At 38.9% G+C, this 15,457-nt stretch overlaps 1 protein-coding gene across 4 annotated transcripts in view; it reads right to left on the reverse strand.

The window, feature by feature from the left end:
• XI-I (myosin) overlaps window positions 1-15,457 on the reverse strand; it is an 88,031-nt gene that overhangs the window by 21,449 nt on the left and 51,125 nt on the right. For 2 of the 4 annotated variants that reach the window (XM_082901105.1, XM_082901107.1), the window contains exons 20-29: window positions 11,013-11,218; window positions 4,879-4,998; window positions 4,297-4,395; window positions 3,914-4,135; window positions 3,133-3,272; window positions 2,867-2,975; window positions 2,290-2,340; window positions 2,111-2,200; window positions 1,811-1,981; window positions 1,459-1,611 (exon numbers count right to left, since the gene is read on the reverse strand). In XM_082901105.1, coding sequence (XP_082757231.1) covers window positions 1,459-1,611; window positions 1,811-1,981; window positions 2,111-2,200; window positions 2,290-2,340; window positions 2,867-2,975; window positions 3,133-3,272; window positions 3,914-4,135; window positions 4,297-4,395; window positions 4,879-4,998; window positions 11,013-11,218 — 1,361 coding nt within the window. The remainder of the gene's footprint in view (window positions 1-1,458; window positions 1,612-1,810; window positions 1,982-2,110; window positions 2,201-2,289; window positions 2,341-2,866; window positions 2,976-3,132; window positions 3,273-3,913; window positions 4,136-4,296; window positions 4,396-4,878; window positions 4,999-11,012; window positions 11,219-15,457) is intronic. The other 2 variants (XM_082901106.1, XM_082901108.1) reach the window with 1 other exon arrangement.

Consider the following 15,457-nt stretch of genomic DNA (forward strand, 5'->3'; position numbering starts at 1 on the left):
GTGTTACATGGACTCTAGTTTGAGTATCCGGTGCACGTGCGTATCAAAGCATGAAACCTTCTTAAACCTAAATCTTAGGATATTGGAATATATATCCAAAAGTTGAGTACAGGTATGTGAACATGTTTAAAACACTTACATATATTACATAATGTCTACTATTGTTAGATAAGATGATATAAGTTATTTAGAAATGTACTTGAAATCAAATATGATTTACAGATAAGATGGAATCTCTCTCCCATCCATGTGCGAGGCAAGAAATATTCTTTATTAGTAAATCTGAACTTCTTTCTTCTTTAATCATCATATAAAATTAGAAGATCCAAGTGTCTAAATTGGGTACGGGTGTAGGACACATCCCAAACCCTTACTCTCGTTATATTAGGTGGACACAAGTACCAAGGGAGGAAATAGAAGAGTCCATGTAGCACTCTTAAATCATTAATAATTAAGAACTACAAGATGGAAAAGTTCTTAAAATAGGAGAAATTTTCTTTCACTCTTAGTGAAATGGGTTTGTCCACTATTTGAAGAACTCCCCTTGAATCTTTTGATGCAAGTAGATTTCTTTAGTTAAAATTGAAGAATACATCATATAACTGCGAAGCGAAGTCCAACATTGCCCAAGTACTAAAATAATGTCAAGCATATAAGTGTGAGGGCGCCCTCACCTCTTGACCTAGCTTTTGGGGTTGAGTTATACCCAAGACCGTGTAAATGTTACATGGACTCTGCTATTTCCCCCATAGTATCCGTGTCCACTAGATGTGACATGGGTAAGGGTGTGAGATATGTGTTCGACACTAGTACCCAATTTAGACACTTGGATCCATTAATTTGTTACAATATATGAAAAAAAAGAAACTCATATTTGCTTAGTAAAGCAATATTTTTAGCCCCCCACAGGAATTAGATATAAAAAGTTCATATTTTTCCTAAATCCTATTTAATTTCTAGTATATTTCTATATAATTTACACCATCTCATTCAAGAATATTATATAATATGTAATATATAAGAGTATATATATGATGCATCCCCATACCCATATCTAATTTTGGATACGTATCCCAAGATTCTAAGATTTAAATTTATGAAGGTTTGATGCTCAGATATACACCAGCACCCAAGTCCATGTAACATGGTATCAAAACCGAAGTACTTAGGGAAGGGTAGCGTGTGTGTCCCTGACCTGCATGCCGCAGTTGTTGCCGAGTAAGCATGCTAGGCGTGAGGGAGGGTGTGAAGCGAAGTCCCACATTGCCCTAGTACTAAAATAATGTCAAGCATATCAGTGTGAGGGCACCCTCACCTCTTGAGCTAGCTTTTGGGGTTGAGTTCTACCCAAGACCGTGTTACAATAACATCGAAGTTAGTTAACCTAAAACGCACTAAAGACTAATTATTAGAGTAACAAAGATTTAAATACATCTATTGTACAACTATATGACTCACTTGTGCAACCCGTCCATTCAGCCCAGAAGAGCCAGCAGAACGTTGAGAAGTAGCTGTCAGAAACCCATTGGAGCGTAAATTCCTCTGCAGGAGGCACAAAAGTGCTGAGGCATTAGACAACCAGTATGGCAAGGTAACATTCTCATCTCCCACCTGAAACGATGTTATAGCATATCATTAAATCTAACAACAATTCCACAATCTACTCCAATACTTCAAAAAAAAAAAAAAATTCTTAACCCCAAAGGCAATGTAGGCGAAGAAACATGAATCAAGACCCCCCCCCCAAAAAAAAAAAAAAAAAAACCAAATGTCTCTATAAATTTTTTAAAGAATGGAAAGAGTGAATCACCTTCAACACTTCATTAATGCCCTCAATAATGTAGTCAAAAATTGCCGTCCTCTCAGACTCAAAGGCATGCCAATGAACAAGGCATTTGTATATGACACAAGCAGCCACTGGTTTACTATCTTTAAAACCCAAATCCTCTTTAATACAGCTTGAGAGAAATTCATAATTCTCCTGTATAACAATATTACTTTTAAAACCCTATTTAGTGCTGTAGAGAACTCATCAAGTAATTTACTCTGAGCAAGCAAAGTGAGTCAGAAATAAGAAACTGTAACATTATAAACAATAGGAGAAGAAAACCTGGTGTCTTTCAGTGGTTAACTTTGTCCTGCGAGAATCAGATAAACCTTGTGAAAGGGGTGCTATAAGTTTTGTGGGTGTAGGGGATTCCTGCATCAAAGGTAATATATGAGAACAACAACGCAAAATTAGATTTCCTAGTTATGCAAAACCATATGACTGATAGGGACAAATCTTACAAATACAGGCTTCCGATCAGCATAGGGAAGAGCAAGTGCAGCAGAGTACTTCTGTTTCATCAGCAAAGAGGAACTGATCACAAAACCATAGTTCCCACTTTCCAAGTACAAAGTCAACTAAACCATCCTATACAGACTAGAGCTGGAATTTTCTTTCTTTTTCTTCTCATTTGTCCTCTTTTTTTTTTTCTTTTCTTTCATATTCTTACTGAAGGGATAGCTGAATATGCATCAAATTATAAAACCATTTGCTATAGGTCATAACATTACAAAAATTAAAAAGGTGGGAAAATCTACACATCTAGAATTTTCTTTCTATTTTCCTGCTTTTTCTTCTCATTTGTCCTCTCTTTTTTTCCTTTTCTTTTCATATTCTTATTGAAGGGATAGCTGAACATGCATCAAATTGTAAACCATTTGCTATAGGTCATAACACTAAAAAAAGGTTAAAAGGGAGCAAAATTTGCATAGACACGCCGACACCGATGCACATACGTGGTTGCACAAACATACTACATATGCTATATGCATGTGCACATGAATGTTGATGTAAAGTAATGACTGAATCAAATCTTACCTCCAAAAATGGCTTGACAAAACCAGGACGGCTGCCCTTCGGAGAACTCAACGCTTTTTGACGCAGTACATGATTCTCATCCTCTAAATTGCAGAGCTTTTCCTCCAAACTTGTATTCACAAAACATCTCTTTCAAATCAGGAAGAGATCAAAATGAGGCATAACAATTTAAAAACATATTTGAGAAGAAAAAGGAATGCAAAGCAGCTTTTTGGCAAGCAAGATGATAGAGACATGAGCATAGTAGTCAAGTAGTTATAGAACACCTTTGCAAATTCTGTTGCAGCTGTGAACATGTTTTATCAACTTCCCTCAACTTTTTCATGGTATCATTAGTATCATCTTTAGCCTTGATAAGCTCCTGCTCAAGCACTGAATTCTTCTTTTCCAGGGTATTTATAGAACTCTGTAAAGAAACCAAAGAATCAATTTCCAGCAGTCAATTTGCAGTAATTTTAACACAAAAAGAGTGCAAAATAGAAGTTTGTATAACAACTTTTGGAGAGGCCACCTTCCAAGAATGCATTTATAAGATACTAAAATAACAAGATCAGCTGTCATTCTTTCTCTTTACCTTGTTTCCTTTCCAAGTTCACATGATAAGGAAAGATGTTATAGAAAGGCAAAAAGCCCAGGAATTAATCCACGTGTTTGATGGATAAATAATCAAACCATATGATGGAATAAATAACACCAACAGGGTGGAAGTATAATGAGAGGTGAAGTATACCATGGTAAGAATGGACGGTCCAAAAAGATTATTAGCTTCAAGTAAAAGACAGGTGACAGGGTTGCCTGGATTTACAAGAATATGGATGCTCATCAAGTATGCCCAAATGATTAACTCATGCCACTGGTGGGGTCCAATACACAACGTATGGATATTTGAAGCCTAACAAAGTTAATTGCAGCCATTTGGGTTTATAGGAAATATGCCATATATGCTCTAGACGACACAATAAGGTTTATCAATTGGTTAATCATCAAGAACACAATTAACAAATATACATGCAATACAAGGAAATACAGAGTGCAGTGCCAAATCACCTTTAACAGTGCATTTTCATTTTTTAGTTCAGCCAGTGCAACGATTTCTCTTTCCAAAGCAGATTTCTCCTTCACAAACAACTCTAATTGATTTTGCAGCACCGCATTCTTGTTGCACTCGTTAACTGTGGCCAATTTAGCTGCAGCTAACTCAAGGCTCAAAGATTCCACTGACTTCTGAAGTTTTGTAATTCCCATTACTTTACCCTCTTCATTTGACACCTGCATCCCAGTATGTTACCATTACAGAATGAACTCACATGTAACCACTCAAATGTAACAACGAAACGGCTAATTTGCAATCAATGGTTGCAACAACTTGAATGGCAGATACACAATACTCAAGAAACAATAGAAGTAAACAAGAATAACAATTTAAATACCCGTAATTTCTTTTCAAGCTGCAACCGCCATGTGAGATCTTCTAACTGCTTCTCAAGTTTGTTCTTTGCCAAGCGTAAGGCACCTGCCTCATTAGCCTCCTGTACAAGATATACATGCACAAAAAGGTGATAGTTCAACCTGGTAGAAAACAATTGACACCACAGAAAAGTATGCAGACATTTCCTGGACTAATTATATATAAATATGTGATAAACCACTCAATACGGATCACTTGAAAAGTACCAGTTATGTACAGTCCAAAAAATTATCCCATTTCTTATGCTCTAAAGAATAATCAGCAGCACAGCTAAACTGATACCCCTACAAAGTAACTTAAGAGTGGTGTAATAGTGGAAACCATCCATCACTGACTTTCTGGGCAATTAACGATTGATAGACTGTACTTCCTAAAGGAAAACTAATACATCATAGACTACAGGGTATGCATACATAAAATAAAAGGAAAACAAATAATTGACGTACAAATAAAACTAATACATCAACTTAATATAATTGACGTACAAATAAGACTACAATGAATTGGAAGTAAAAACCATTCTACAACGGTTAATAAAGTTAACCTGTTTAAGCCTCCGGAGCTCTCTCTTTGCCAATTTTTGCCTCCAACGACATTGTATTGCTACAATATTTGTTTGACGATGACGGAAAGTAGAACGAACCTTGCACATTCTCCATTGAGCCTATGGATTGTTACATACTTAAATGTCAGGAAAGGATGAAAAATAGAGAGTTGTCAAATACAACAGGCAAAATGCAACTTCCATGGCAATGGAAAAGAAAGCAAAAGTTATCTTACAAAAGAAAATCAAAAGTTGATGTTCTCAGTTATAAATTGGTTTTTTTCATAAATCCAATACCATTTACAAACTAGGATGCAGAATGCATTGTTAAAAAAAAAAAAAAAAAAAAAACCGATATTCAAGAACCATAGTACTAATTCGAAATATAGTCAATGACAAATATGGAACTCAAAAACCCTTTTCTAAGTCCAACAACAAATTCTTAAAATTTCTGACATAGTGTTTGTCCAGACATTACAAGCATTTTTTTAAATTTCTGACATAGCGGTTTTCTTTATGTGGACTTTGGCTTTGGGGAGGAATCTCACATTGGACAATCTGATTAGGCGTGGGCATGTGTTAGTGAGTCGGTGTTGTATGTGTTGTGCTAATACGGAGTCGGTGGATCATTTGTTTCAGCCCCAAGGGGTGTTGGATATGCTTTGGGCTTGGCAAGGTGCTCGGATTGGACGTCAAAGGCGCCGGGTGTGGCTGTTCGCGCTGTTTTGCTTGATTGGCTTGTATGGTTGGAGTGAAATAGACGAACCTTTCAAGAGGTTCATCATGGTGTTCTTTGGTTAGAGAATCGGCTTCTTGTAGTTTTGTATAATTGGTTGGAGAGATCAGTTGATCCAGATTTGTTAGTTTTTTTAGATTTTCTAGATGATATAATTGGGTAGTGCTTGGTTAGGGTTTCCCAATTTGGGGCGCTGTGTTGTATTCATTGCATCATCTTGATGCCTTTTCTAATAAATGCTTTATTTATCAAAAAATAAAATTCTGACATAGTGTTTGTTCATCATTCCTTATATTATCGTATACCTTGGCCACATTGCATGCAAATTCAAGATATGAAAACTGGTACTTGTTCACCAATTTATATAATAAACAAATAAATAAATATAGATTAATTTTTTTCACAAATATTCTTGGTTATGATGCTTTATTTTTAGATGCTTTAAGAATAACAATCTGATAATGCTTTCCATTACAGGACATATAGCGAACTTTTTATCCTAAATTTTTTTGTCCACCCCCTTTCAACCCTCATATAGATTATCTTCAACTTTGTGTAGTAGGAGAGGTCTAAGATTTTTTTTTATTAGCTAAGGTCCATCAACATTTGACTTAGAAAAATTTTGCCCGACTCAAAGAAATTTTGCCCCAACTCCGAGAAATTTTGAAATTTCTCTAATATGATCACAGAGAAATATCAAAATTTCTCCAAGTCAGGCAAAATTTCTCTAAATAGAATTTTCTCTGTAAAAATGTTGAGGGCTAGGAAGCACGGATACGGATACGGGATATGGATACGGATACGATACGATACGGCGATACGACAAAATTTGAAAAACTAGGATACAGGTACGGCAGGGATACGTTCGTAAAAAATATTATTTTAACAATTTTTAATAATGCAGTATGCATAAAAATAAAACTTAAAGCAAAAGACAACTTGATAAAGAAGAAAGATTCCTACAAAACTAAGAGTCTTCAAGGTCAATAGTTTCAACTTGTTTCCCTTCATTAGTAAATATCACAAGACCTTAGCTAAAACCAAAGCCAAAGCCAAAAAACCATTCTTAAATAAAAATTTCAGCAAATATACTTTTTTAAGTCATCAATGATAGCCTAGGAAGCACGGATACGAATATGGTGATATGGGGATGTGGATATGGCGATATGTCAAAATTTGAAAAAGTATGATATGGGTACAGCGGGGATACATTCATAAATTTTTTTTTTTATAATTTTAATAATGTAATATGCATGAAAATAAAACTTAAAATAAATTAATAAATAAAGAGAGGGATTCCTATTAACCTAAAAGTGCTCAAACATTCATAAAACATCCAAAACTAAAAGCAAAAGCAAATGCAAATGCAAATTAAGCATCATCCTTACATGCCAACACCAAAAAAAGAATGAGAGCAGAGAGAAGAAACGTGAGAGAGTGAGAAAGCGAGAGAGAAGTGAGAGAGACAACAAGGATACATCAATTTGACAAATTCTATTACTTTAGCTCTCACTATATTCCTCTTATGAAAGAACTAAACAAAATATTATAAGTAATATGTAACTTCGAGTATCCGATACTTCAAAATTAAGTATCCGCTACTTCAAAATTAATAAAAAATTTGTTAGAATTTCCCATCTTTACCTTAACCTACCTCCACTTCACCACACACTCCACTTCACCTAACCCACTATCACCTCCACTACACCTACTCCACTACACACTCCACTTCACCTAACCCACTATCACCTCCACTACACCTACTACCACATTTTCTTCTATATATAGATTGTATAGGAATTGTAATTTATCAATCTTGTAATACAACATTATATCAATCAACAATACAATTCTCTATTTCTCTTTATACATTAAATTTCTACATGGTATCAGAGCCATAAGATTTAGGCCCGTATTTTGTTTTCTCACCGGCGGGCAGCCGGCCGGCAACCTTGCCTTCGCTGCCCGCTGGAATTTTGTACACATACCTTCACTTTCCTGCATCTTCCAACTTTCTTACAACTGTTGTCCCATAGATGGGCTTCATATCTACCAGTCCATCTATGCCTTGTGACACCTCTATACTGTGAAGTCCTCTGTCCAAATGTATCAATGGACTTCCTATGGCCAACCTGCTTCTGATCAAGCTTCTCAGCCCTCTTTTCTTCCCCTCCTTGAATGGTGTTTGGTACACCTCATGGCCTCTAAATGCATAGTAATCTGAGTATTGCTGGGCTTGAATCTGCTGTTGTTGACTATTGTTGGTCTCATGATCTGGGTTGTGGTGGTAGTACATGCTCTCTTCTTACATGAGAAGGCGCGTCACTGTCGGAATACGGGCTGCCGCCTCTGGCCCCTTAAGCTTCCGCTGCTTCCGCCCTACTCTTGCTGGCGGCGCCGCACCTGCGCTGAAGGTTGCCCAATTTAGGCGGAAAGTTTGCTCGGTATTTGGCATTGTAGTACCATTGGTTGTCGATGGCATCATCTTCACAGCCTCAATCTCTCTCCTCGAAATCACAGTGAATTGAAATTCGGCAACAAATGGTATACAGAGTGGTAGTAGTACTGTTTTTGTGCGAAGGGACAGAAATCATCACATTTCTCACCTTTTTTTCTTTTATTTTGTCCTCCACTTTACACCTCACATGCCTTCTCTCTGTCTAAACAATAATTTTCCACCACCCAACTTTCTTTTTATTTTATTTTCTTTTCTTTTATTTTATCACCAACTCACTTCTTATGATGAAAACACATGCCTTAATTTATTTTAATAACATGAGTGGCCTCCCTTTTCCACCATCTCCCTCTTTTTCTACACAATATTTTTTGTACCACCGCCCACTCCATGATACCCATATTAATATTATTATTATTTTCACAAAAAAAAAAAAAAAAAAAAAAAAAAAAAAATTCATTCCAGTTGATTTTTCTGCATTACCACACCTACCATTCGAGTTTGCCAAACACACTTATTTTATTCATGTCAGGATCAACCCCGATCACAATTTTACACACCAAAAAAAAAAAAAAAAAAAAAAACAAACAAACAAACAAACAAACCACCACAACACACCCAACACCCAAAGTGGGATTTTTCTTCTCGCCTATTCCGCCGGTCTTTTCTTCTTGCCACCGTCTTGGGCGGCCCTTGCCGGTGTTGCCTCCGTGTTTCCCACTCTACTGGGCATGATCACTACTCCCTGCTCCTCCACTGCAGCATATGGCGGCCCTCCAAATCGGAACATAAAACTGGCCTTCCGCTTCAGCTCCTTGTTTTCCGCCTTTAGCACACGTATCTCTGCTCGCGCATCCTTATACATGCGTTGGAGCAGAGCCAGCTGGGAGTTTAATTGCTGCACCTCATTTGTCCTACTCTGCAGCCGGTGCGACAAATTTGTGACCGCCGTCATGGACTCCACACATGCCTTCAAAGTATACTGATTAGCCTCCACATCCGTTTGCACTGCCATTTTTTGCTCCACCGACCGCATCGGAAAGTTCAACGGAGCAAACTCCGGGGCGCTTGGTTGAGGTTCCAGTGCCACCGCACCAGTTATTTCTCTTGTGGGCTCGTTCAGTTCTGGAAAGAGCGTGAGCAGGTTCTGGGTAGCTGGACGGGAAGAAGAGGCCATGTTTTTGGGTTGCTAAGTGTTTCGGAAGGGTTGGTGACAGAATGGCAACAAAGTGTTCCACAGTTTCTCTCTCCGCAGAGGCAGAGTTTTTTTCAGCGAAGGGTTGGTTTCAGAGGTTTCAGAATGGTATGCCTCAGCCTCAGCCTTCGTCTTGGATAAATAGCCGAGGCAGCCACGCGTATCGCGCGCCTCTTGCCGCCCGACAAACTGGCACGCCTTTTCATGGCACATCTTTTGACAAAGTGGACACGCCTTTTGATGGCACGCCTTTTGATGAATTGGGCACGCCTTTTGATGGCACGCCTTTTGACAAAATTGGGCACACCTTTTGAGGGTGCCACTTTTACAAGGGTCCGACAAGACTCTATAAACTGTCCCGACATTTGATACCGGTTAGCTTTTTCAAGGGTCCGACAAGACTCTATAAACTGTCCCGACATTGATTCCGGTTAGCTCCTTTATGGGTCCGACAAGACTCTGTAAACTGTCCCGACATAGATTCCGGTTAGCTCCTTTATGGGTCCGACAAGGCTCTGTAAACTGTCCCGACATTAATTTCGGTTAGCTCCTTTATGGGTCCGACAAGACTCTGTAAACTGTCCCGACATTGATTCCGGTTAGTTTCTACAAGGGTCCAGCAAGACTCCGTAAACTGTCACAACATTGTCTTCTACAACGGTCCGACATGACCCCATAAACTGTCTTCTACAACGGTCCGACATGACCCCATAAACTGTCTTCTCCAAACGGTCCGACATGACCCCATAAACTGTCTTCTACAACGGTCCGACATGACCCCATAAACTGTCTTCTACAACGGTCCGACATGACCCCATAAACTGTCTTCTACATCGGTCTGACACCACCATACAGTGTCCTCTACAACGTTATGACACCCCATACAGTGTCTTCACCAACGGTCTGACACAACCATACAGTGTCTCCTATCCTTTTTTATTTTTATGTATTTTCTTGTTTTGTTACTCTCTCCAAACTCAAGTTGGTTAGTTTCTCTCCTTCTTGAGTTTGCGGGGGGCTGTTAGAATTTCCCATCTTTACCTTAACCTACCTCCACTTCACCACACACTCCACTTCACCTAACCCACTATCACCTCCACTACACCTACTCCACTACACACTCCACTTCACCTAACCCACTATCACCTCCACTACACCTACTACCACATTTTCTTCTATATATAGATTGTATAGGAATTGTAATTTATCAATCTTGTAATACAACATTATATCAATCAACAATACAATTCTCTATTTCTCTTTATACATTAAATTTCTACAAAATTAATTAAGAAGTATCCAATACTTTTAAGAAGTATCCGATACGTATCCGCGAGTATCCGAGGAGTATCGGTATCCGATACGGATACGTCACCCTTTTTGAAGTATCCGTGCTTCATAGGTTGAGGGACTTTAACTATTATAAATATTGTATGTCCTTTATCTTATAAAATTTTAATATTAGGGACCTTAAAAAAAATTTCCCATTAAATAATTCATGAATTAGCTTTAAAAAATATTATTTTTGAAGAGTTTCGCTTTAAGAGGGTTCACAAATGTACTTTCCATGGGCATGCAATACCATATTATCTTGTAGGGTTTTGTAAAAGCAATAAAATATAAATTTTTGTTTAATTCAACCTTGATTACAGTACATGCAAAACACATACACTACAGATTTTTTCTCATGCAACAGTAAAGAGAGGCCCTACCACTAGAAACATCTGGCCAACCTTAATCAATTTTACCTGAATTAAAGTGGCAGCTCTATGTTCCTTTCTGTACAAGAATCTTTGCCGAGTTAAGAAACCACAGATGCTGGATTGTATGAGTACAGCAGAAGAGCAAAGTTGCATATAGGCACCCATGAAGAGCCATCTGCGAACATATTTCTGTATTAAAATAGCAGCTGCTACCTCCCGTATTACTGCATATGCATTTCGAGCAAGAATGCCTGCAAAATAAAAATATTTTTTTAAAAAAAAATTATCAGTGTCACAGTGCTGAATCTAAAGCAAAGCAAGACAATAACGCAGAAGAAGAACAAGTTAATGAACTGTTGCCTTAAGCTCACTAAAGTTCCAGTGATTAAATATCAGATAAGAAATAAATATGACTAAACAATCACTAATATATAATGCACAAGGAAATCAAGAATGAATACACCAAGTCAATTAAAACACAAATGGCTTAGTAAAAAAAAAACACAAATGGGAAAATAAATGAAAAAATGGTATCACGGTAACCAACTTTTGGTATGATGTCTGACAATGGGGTGCCTAAAGTGTTAATACATAGTGACTGAGGTGGTGGCTGTGGATATTGTAGATGGCATATTGCTACAGATCATGGGAATTGTAGAGACACATTAGTTTTTCTTCTTCTCTGATTTTGAGATTATTAAGTGTGCGTGTTTATTTTTTATAATCTCATTTAAACCTATAATGGGTGGATGTCTGCATCCACTTAAGTTCCACTTAATAGTCACATATTTTGAATTGGCATTGAGGGCCTCAAAGAATGCCATCATTAGATTAATGGGTGTATTAAAATATATGGCATATCAGGCCAAAAGAAGCACCAAATTAAGTTTTTCAAACACAGAAATCAAACAATCAAAATGTTAGTAGGATACCGAGGAAAAAAATTATGTAGAAGAAATTTATTAGATGGCATAGAAATGGAAGTGAGCAAGGTAAAGTCCAGTAGAAGTTTCAATAAAAGAGAGGTCTTCTTGTAATTATAGAGTTAAACAACTTCAATAGGCCATCTTGTCTAATAAGGGAGGGGGAGGAGATATTCCCATTTCCAAGTGACTATTGAAATAATTCAAAAACAGAAAAATCCTTTTCTTGATGGCTTAACATTAGTTAAATCCACTAATGCCATCCTGTAAAGCAGTTGGCAGCATGGAGGATATTGAAGATTAACATGGGTGAAATAATTCAAAAACAGAAAAATCATTTTCTTGATGGCTTAACATTAGTTAAATCCACTAATACCATCCCATAAAGCAGTTGGCAGCACGGAGGATATTGAAGATTAACACTAGTGATGAACTACAGTTAACTATAATGTGGTGAAGATCAGGTAATATATTAATTTGCTGATTACAAGACTCGGAGGCTTCATAATTACCAACCAAATCAATTTTCCACCTCCATACAAACAGCAATTCATAGTATGTCGAACAAAATGGGCAAGTTAGGAATTCCACTTTGGACCTAAACCTACAAACTATCCAAACTATTAATCTAAGTAGCACAAACATGGACACAACACCGACACGTCAATTTTCAAATAATGCAGGACACAACACATTGCGGACACATTCAAGTTTTACATTTTTATAAATTATTATATGTCATATATATAAATAATTTATTCAAGGATAATAAAAAAATCTAACACAACATTCATGACACGCTTCCTTCGTAGAAGTGTCTGTGCTTCTTAGCCTAGTGGTGAGTGCATATGTTACACAACAGTTTCCCTACAATTATACATGTTAGAATTTCCCATCTTTACCTTCACCTACTCCACTACACACTCCACTTCACCTACCTCCACTTCACCACACACTCCACTTCACCTAACCCACTATCACCTCCACTACACCTACTACCACATTTTCTTCTATATATAGATTGTATAGGAATTGTAATTAATCAATCTTGTAATACAGAATCAATACTACAATCAATAATACATCAATTTTAACATGGTATCAGAGCAAGGTTAAGAACCTAGTCATTCTGCTTCACCGGCGGGCGGCAGCCTCGCCTTGGCCGCCCGCCGGACCTCTACACATACCCTGACTCCGCTGCTACTAAACCCTTCCGATAGGAACAGAGCGATCAAGCTTCTTTCTTCTTCCTCAAAACTGGCCCAGCTTTATTCTTCTTCAATCGGAGCCCGCGGCTGCCAAACCGACTCGTCTGCCAACGCCGACGCCGACTCGTCTGCGACACCACTACTGCTGCTACGGTTGGCCAGCTCCGACAACAACTCTGCTGCGGTATCACAGTTGTTGTTTGCTTGTGAGCTCGGTTCGCACCTGCCTTGCGCACACACCAGATACACAACAAACACACACCATTCACACAGAGCCACCACACAAATAGACTTTCTCACTCTCGCTTGCCCATTTTCTCACTCAACTCAACTCAATCAAAAATCATTCACTCACTGATTCGTCACTTGTTCAACTTCAAAACTCCCCAAGGATGGAGCAGACTTTCGTCATGATCAAGCCTGATGGTGTTCAAAGAGGCTTGGTTGGTGAGATTATTTGCAGATTTGAGAAGAAAGGTTTCACTTTGACAGGTTTGAAACTCCAGTCTGTGGAGCGTGCTTTTGCTGAGAAGCACTATGCAGACTTGTCTTCCCATGGTCCCCCACATGCCCTTTATGATGAAAACATGTTTTTTTAATCAACCCACTCATTCTCTCTCTGGTCCTTTTTCCACCCACGTTACCTTTTCCTTTTCTTTTATTTTAATCTATATCTATATATTCTTTTTTTATTATTATTATAATATATTTCCCCTAGACATCTCTCGGTGATACCCACATTGTTTTTTATTATCCCTACGTCCCCATGTGATCCACTCTACCAAAAAAAAAATAAAAAATAAAAAAATAAAAAAAAAATAAAAACAAACAAAATAACATAAAATATTCTCTCTTTTTTATCCTTTTTTTTTTTTTTATTCTTATTATTATTATTAAACAAAACCAAAACAAAATCATCACCAAGCACATTCCACATCTCACAATCTTTGTTTTATTTCTGTTGGGCTTAATCCTGATCACTATTTTACACCACAACCCCAAACCACCAAAAAAAAAAAAAAAAAAAAAAAAAAAAAAAAAAAAAAACCAACAAACCAAAACACAACCCCAAAAGATTTGTTTTCTTTTCTGCAGACGGCCACCCACCGACCTATTCTGCCGCCGGTCTCTTCTTCTTGCCTCCGTCCTGGGCGGCCCTTGCCGGTGTTGCCTCCGTATTTCCCACTCCACTGGGCATGATCACTACTCCCTGCTCCTCCACTGCAGCATATGGCGGACCTCCAAAACGGAACATCACGGTGGCCTTCCGCTTCAGTTCCTTATTTTCCGCCTTCAGCACACTTATCTCTGCTCGCGCATCCTTATACATGCGTTGGAGCAGCGCCAGTTGGGAGTTTAACTGCTGCACCTCATTTGTCCTACTCTGCAGCCGGTTCGACAGGTTTGTGACCGCCGTCATGCTTTCCACACATACCTTCAAAGTATACTGATTGGCCTCCACATCCGACAGCACTGCCATTCTTTGCTCCACAGACCGCATCGGAAAGTTCAACGGAGTATACCCAGCGGTGTTTGGTTGAGGTTCCAGTGCCACCGCACCAGTTCTCTCTCTCGTTGACTCGTTGAGGTCGGGAAAGAGGGTGAGCAGTCCACGGGAAGACGAGGACGAGGCCATTTTTCTGGGCAACAGAGTGTTACAGCGTATTACAGAGTTTCTTTCTCAGCACAACAGTGTTACAGCCTCTCTCTCTCAGCACAACGAAGAGTTTTACAGAGGATTTCGCAGTTTTTTTTGCTTCTGCCTCGGCCTCAGGCTCTGTCATGGTTAAATAGCCGAGGCAGCCACGCGCATCGCGCGCCTCTTGCCACCAGCCGACAAACGGGCACGCAAGCCAAGGTGCCCACGTGCCTCGCCATCATGTCCGGCACACCTTTTGTTGTCCTACTCTGCAGCCGGTTCGACAGGTTTGTGACCGCCGTCATGCTTTCCACACATACCGTCAAAGTATACTGATTGGCCTCCACATCCGACAGCACTGCCATTCTTTGCTCCACAGACCGCATCGGAAAGTTCAACGGAGTATACCCAGCGGTGTTTGGTTGAGGTTCCAGTGCCACCGCACCAGTTCTCTCTCTCGTTGACTCGTTGAGGTCGGGAAAGAGGGTGAGCAGTCCACGGGAAGACGAGGACGAGGCCATTTTTCTGGGCAACAGAGTGTTACAGCGTATTACAGAGTTTCTTTCTCAGCACAACAGTGTTACAGCCTCTCTCTCTCAGCACAACGAAGAGTTTTACAGAGGATTTCGCAGTTTTTTTTGCTTCTGCCTCGGCCTCAGGCTCTGTCATGGTTAAATAGCCGAGGCAGCCACGCGCATCGCGCGCCTCTTGCCACCAGCC

Source organism: Camellia sinensis, chromosome 13, assembly GCF_055761805.1.
Source record: "Camellia sinensis isolate YWXY chromosome 13, ASM5576180v1, whole genome shotgun sequence".
Lineage (NCBI taxonomy): Eukaryota > Viridiplantae > Streptophyta > Magnoliopsida > Ericales > Theaceae > Camellia > Camellia sinensis.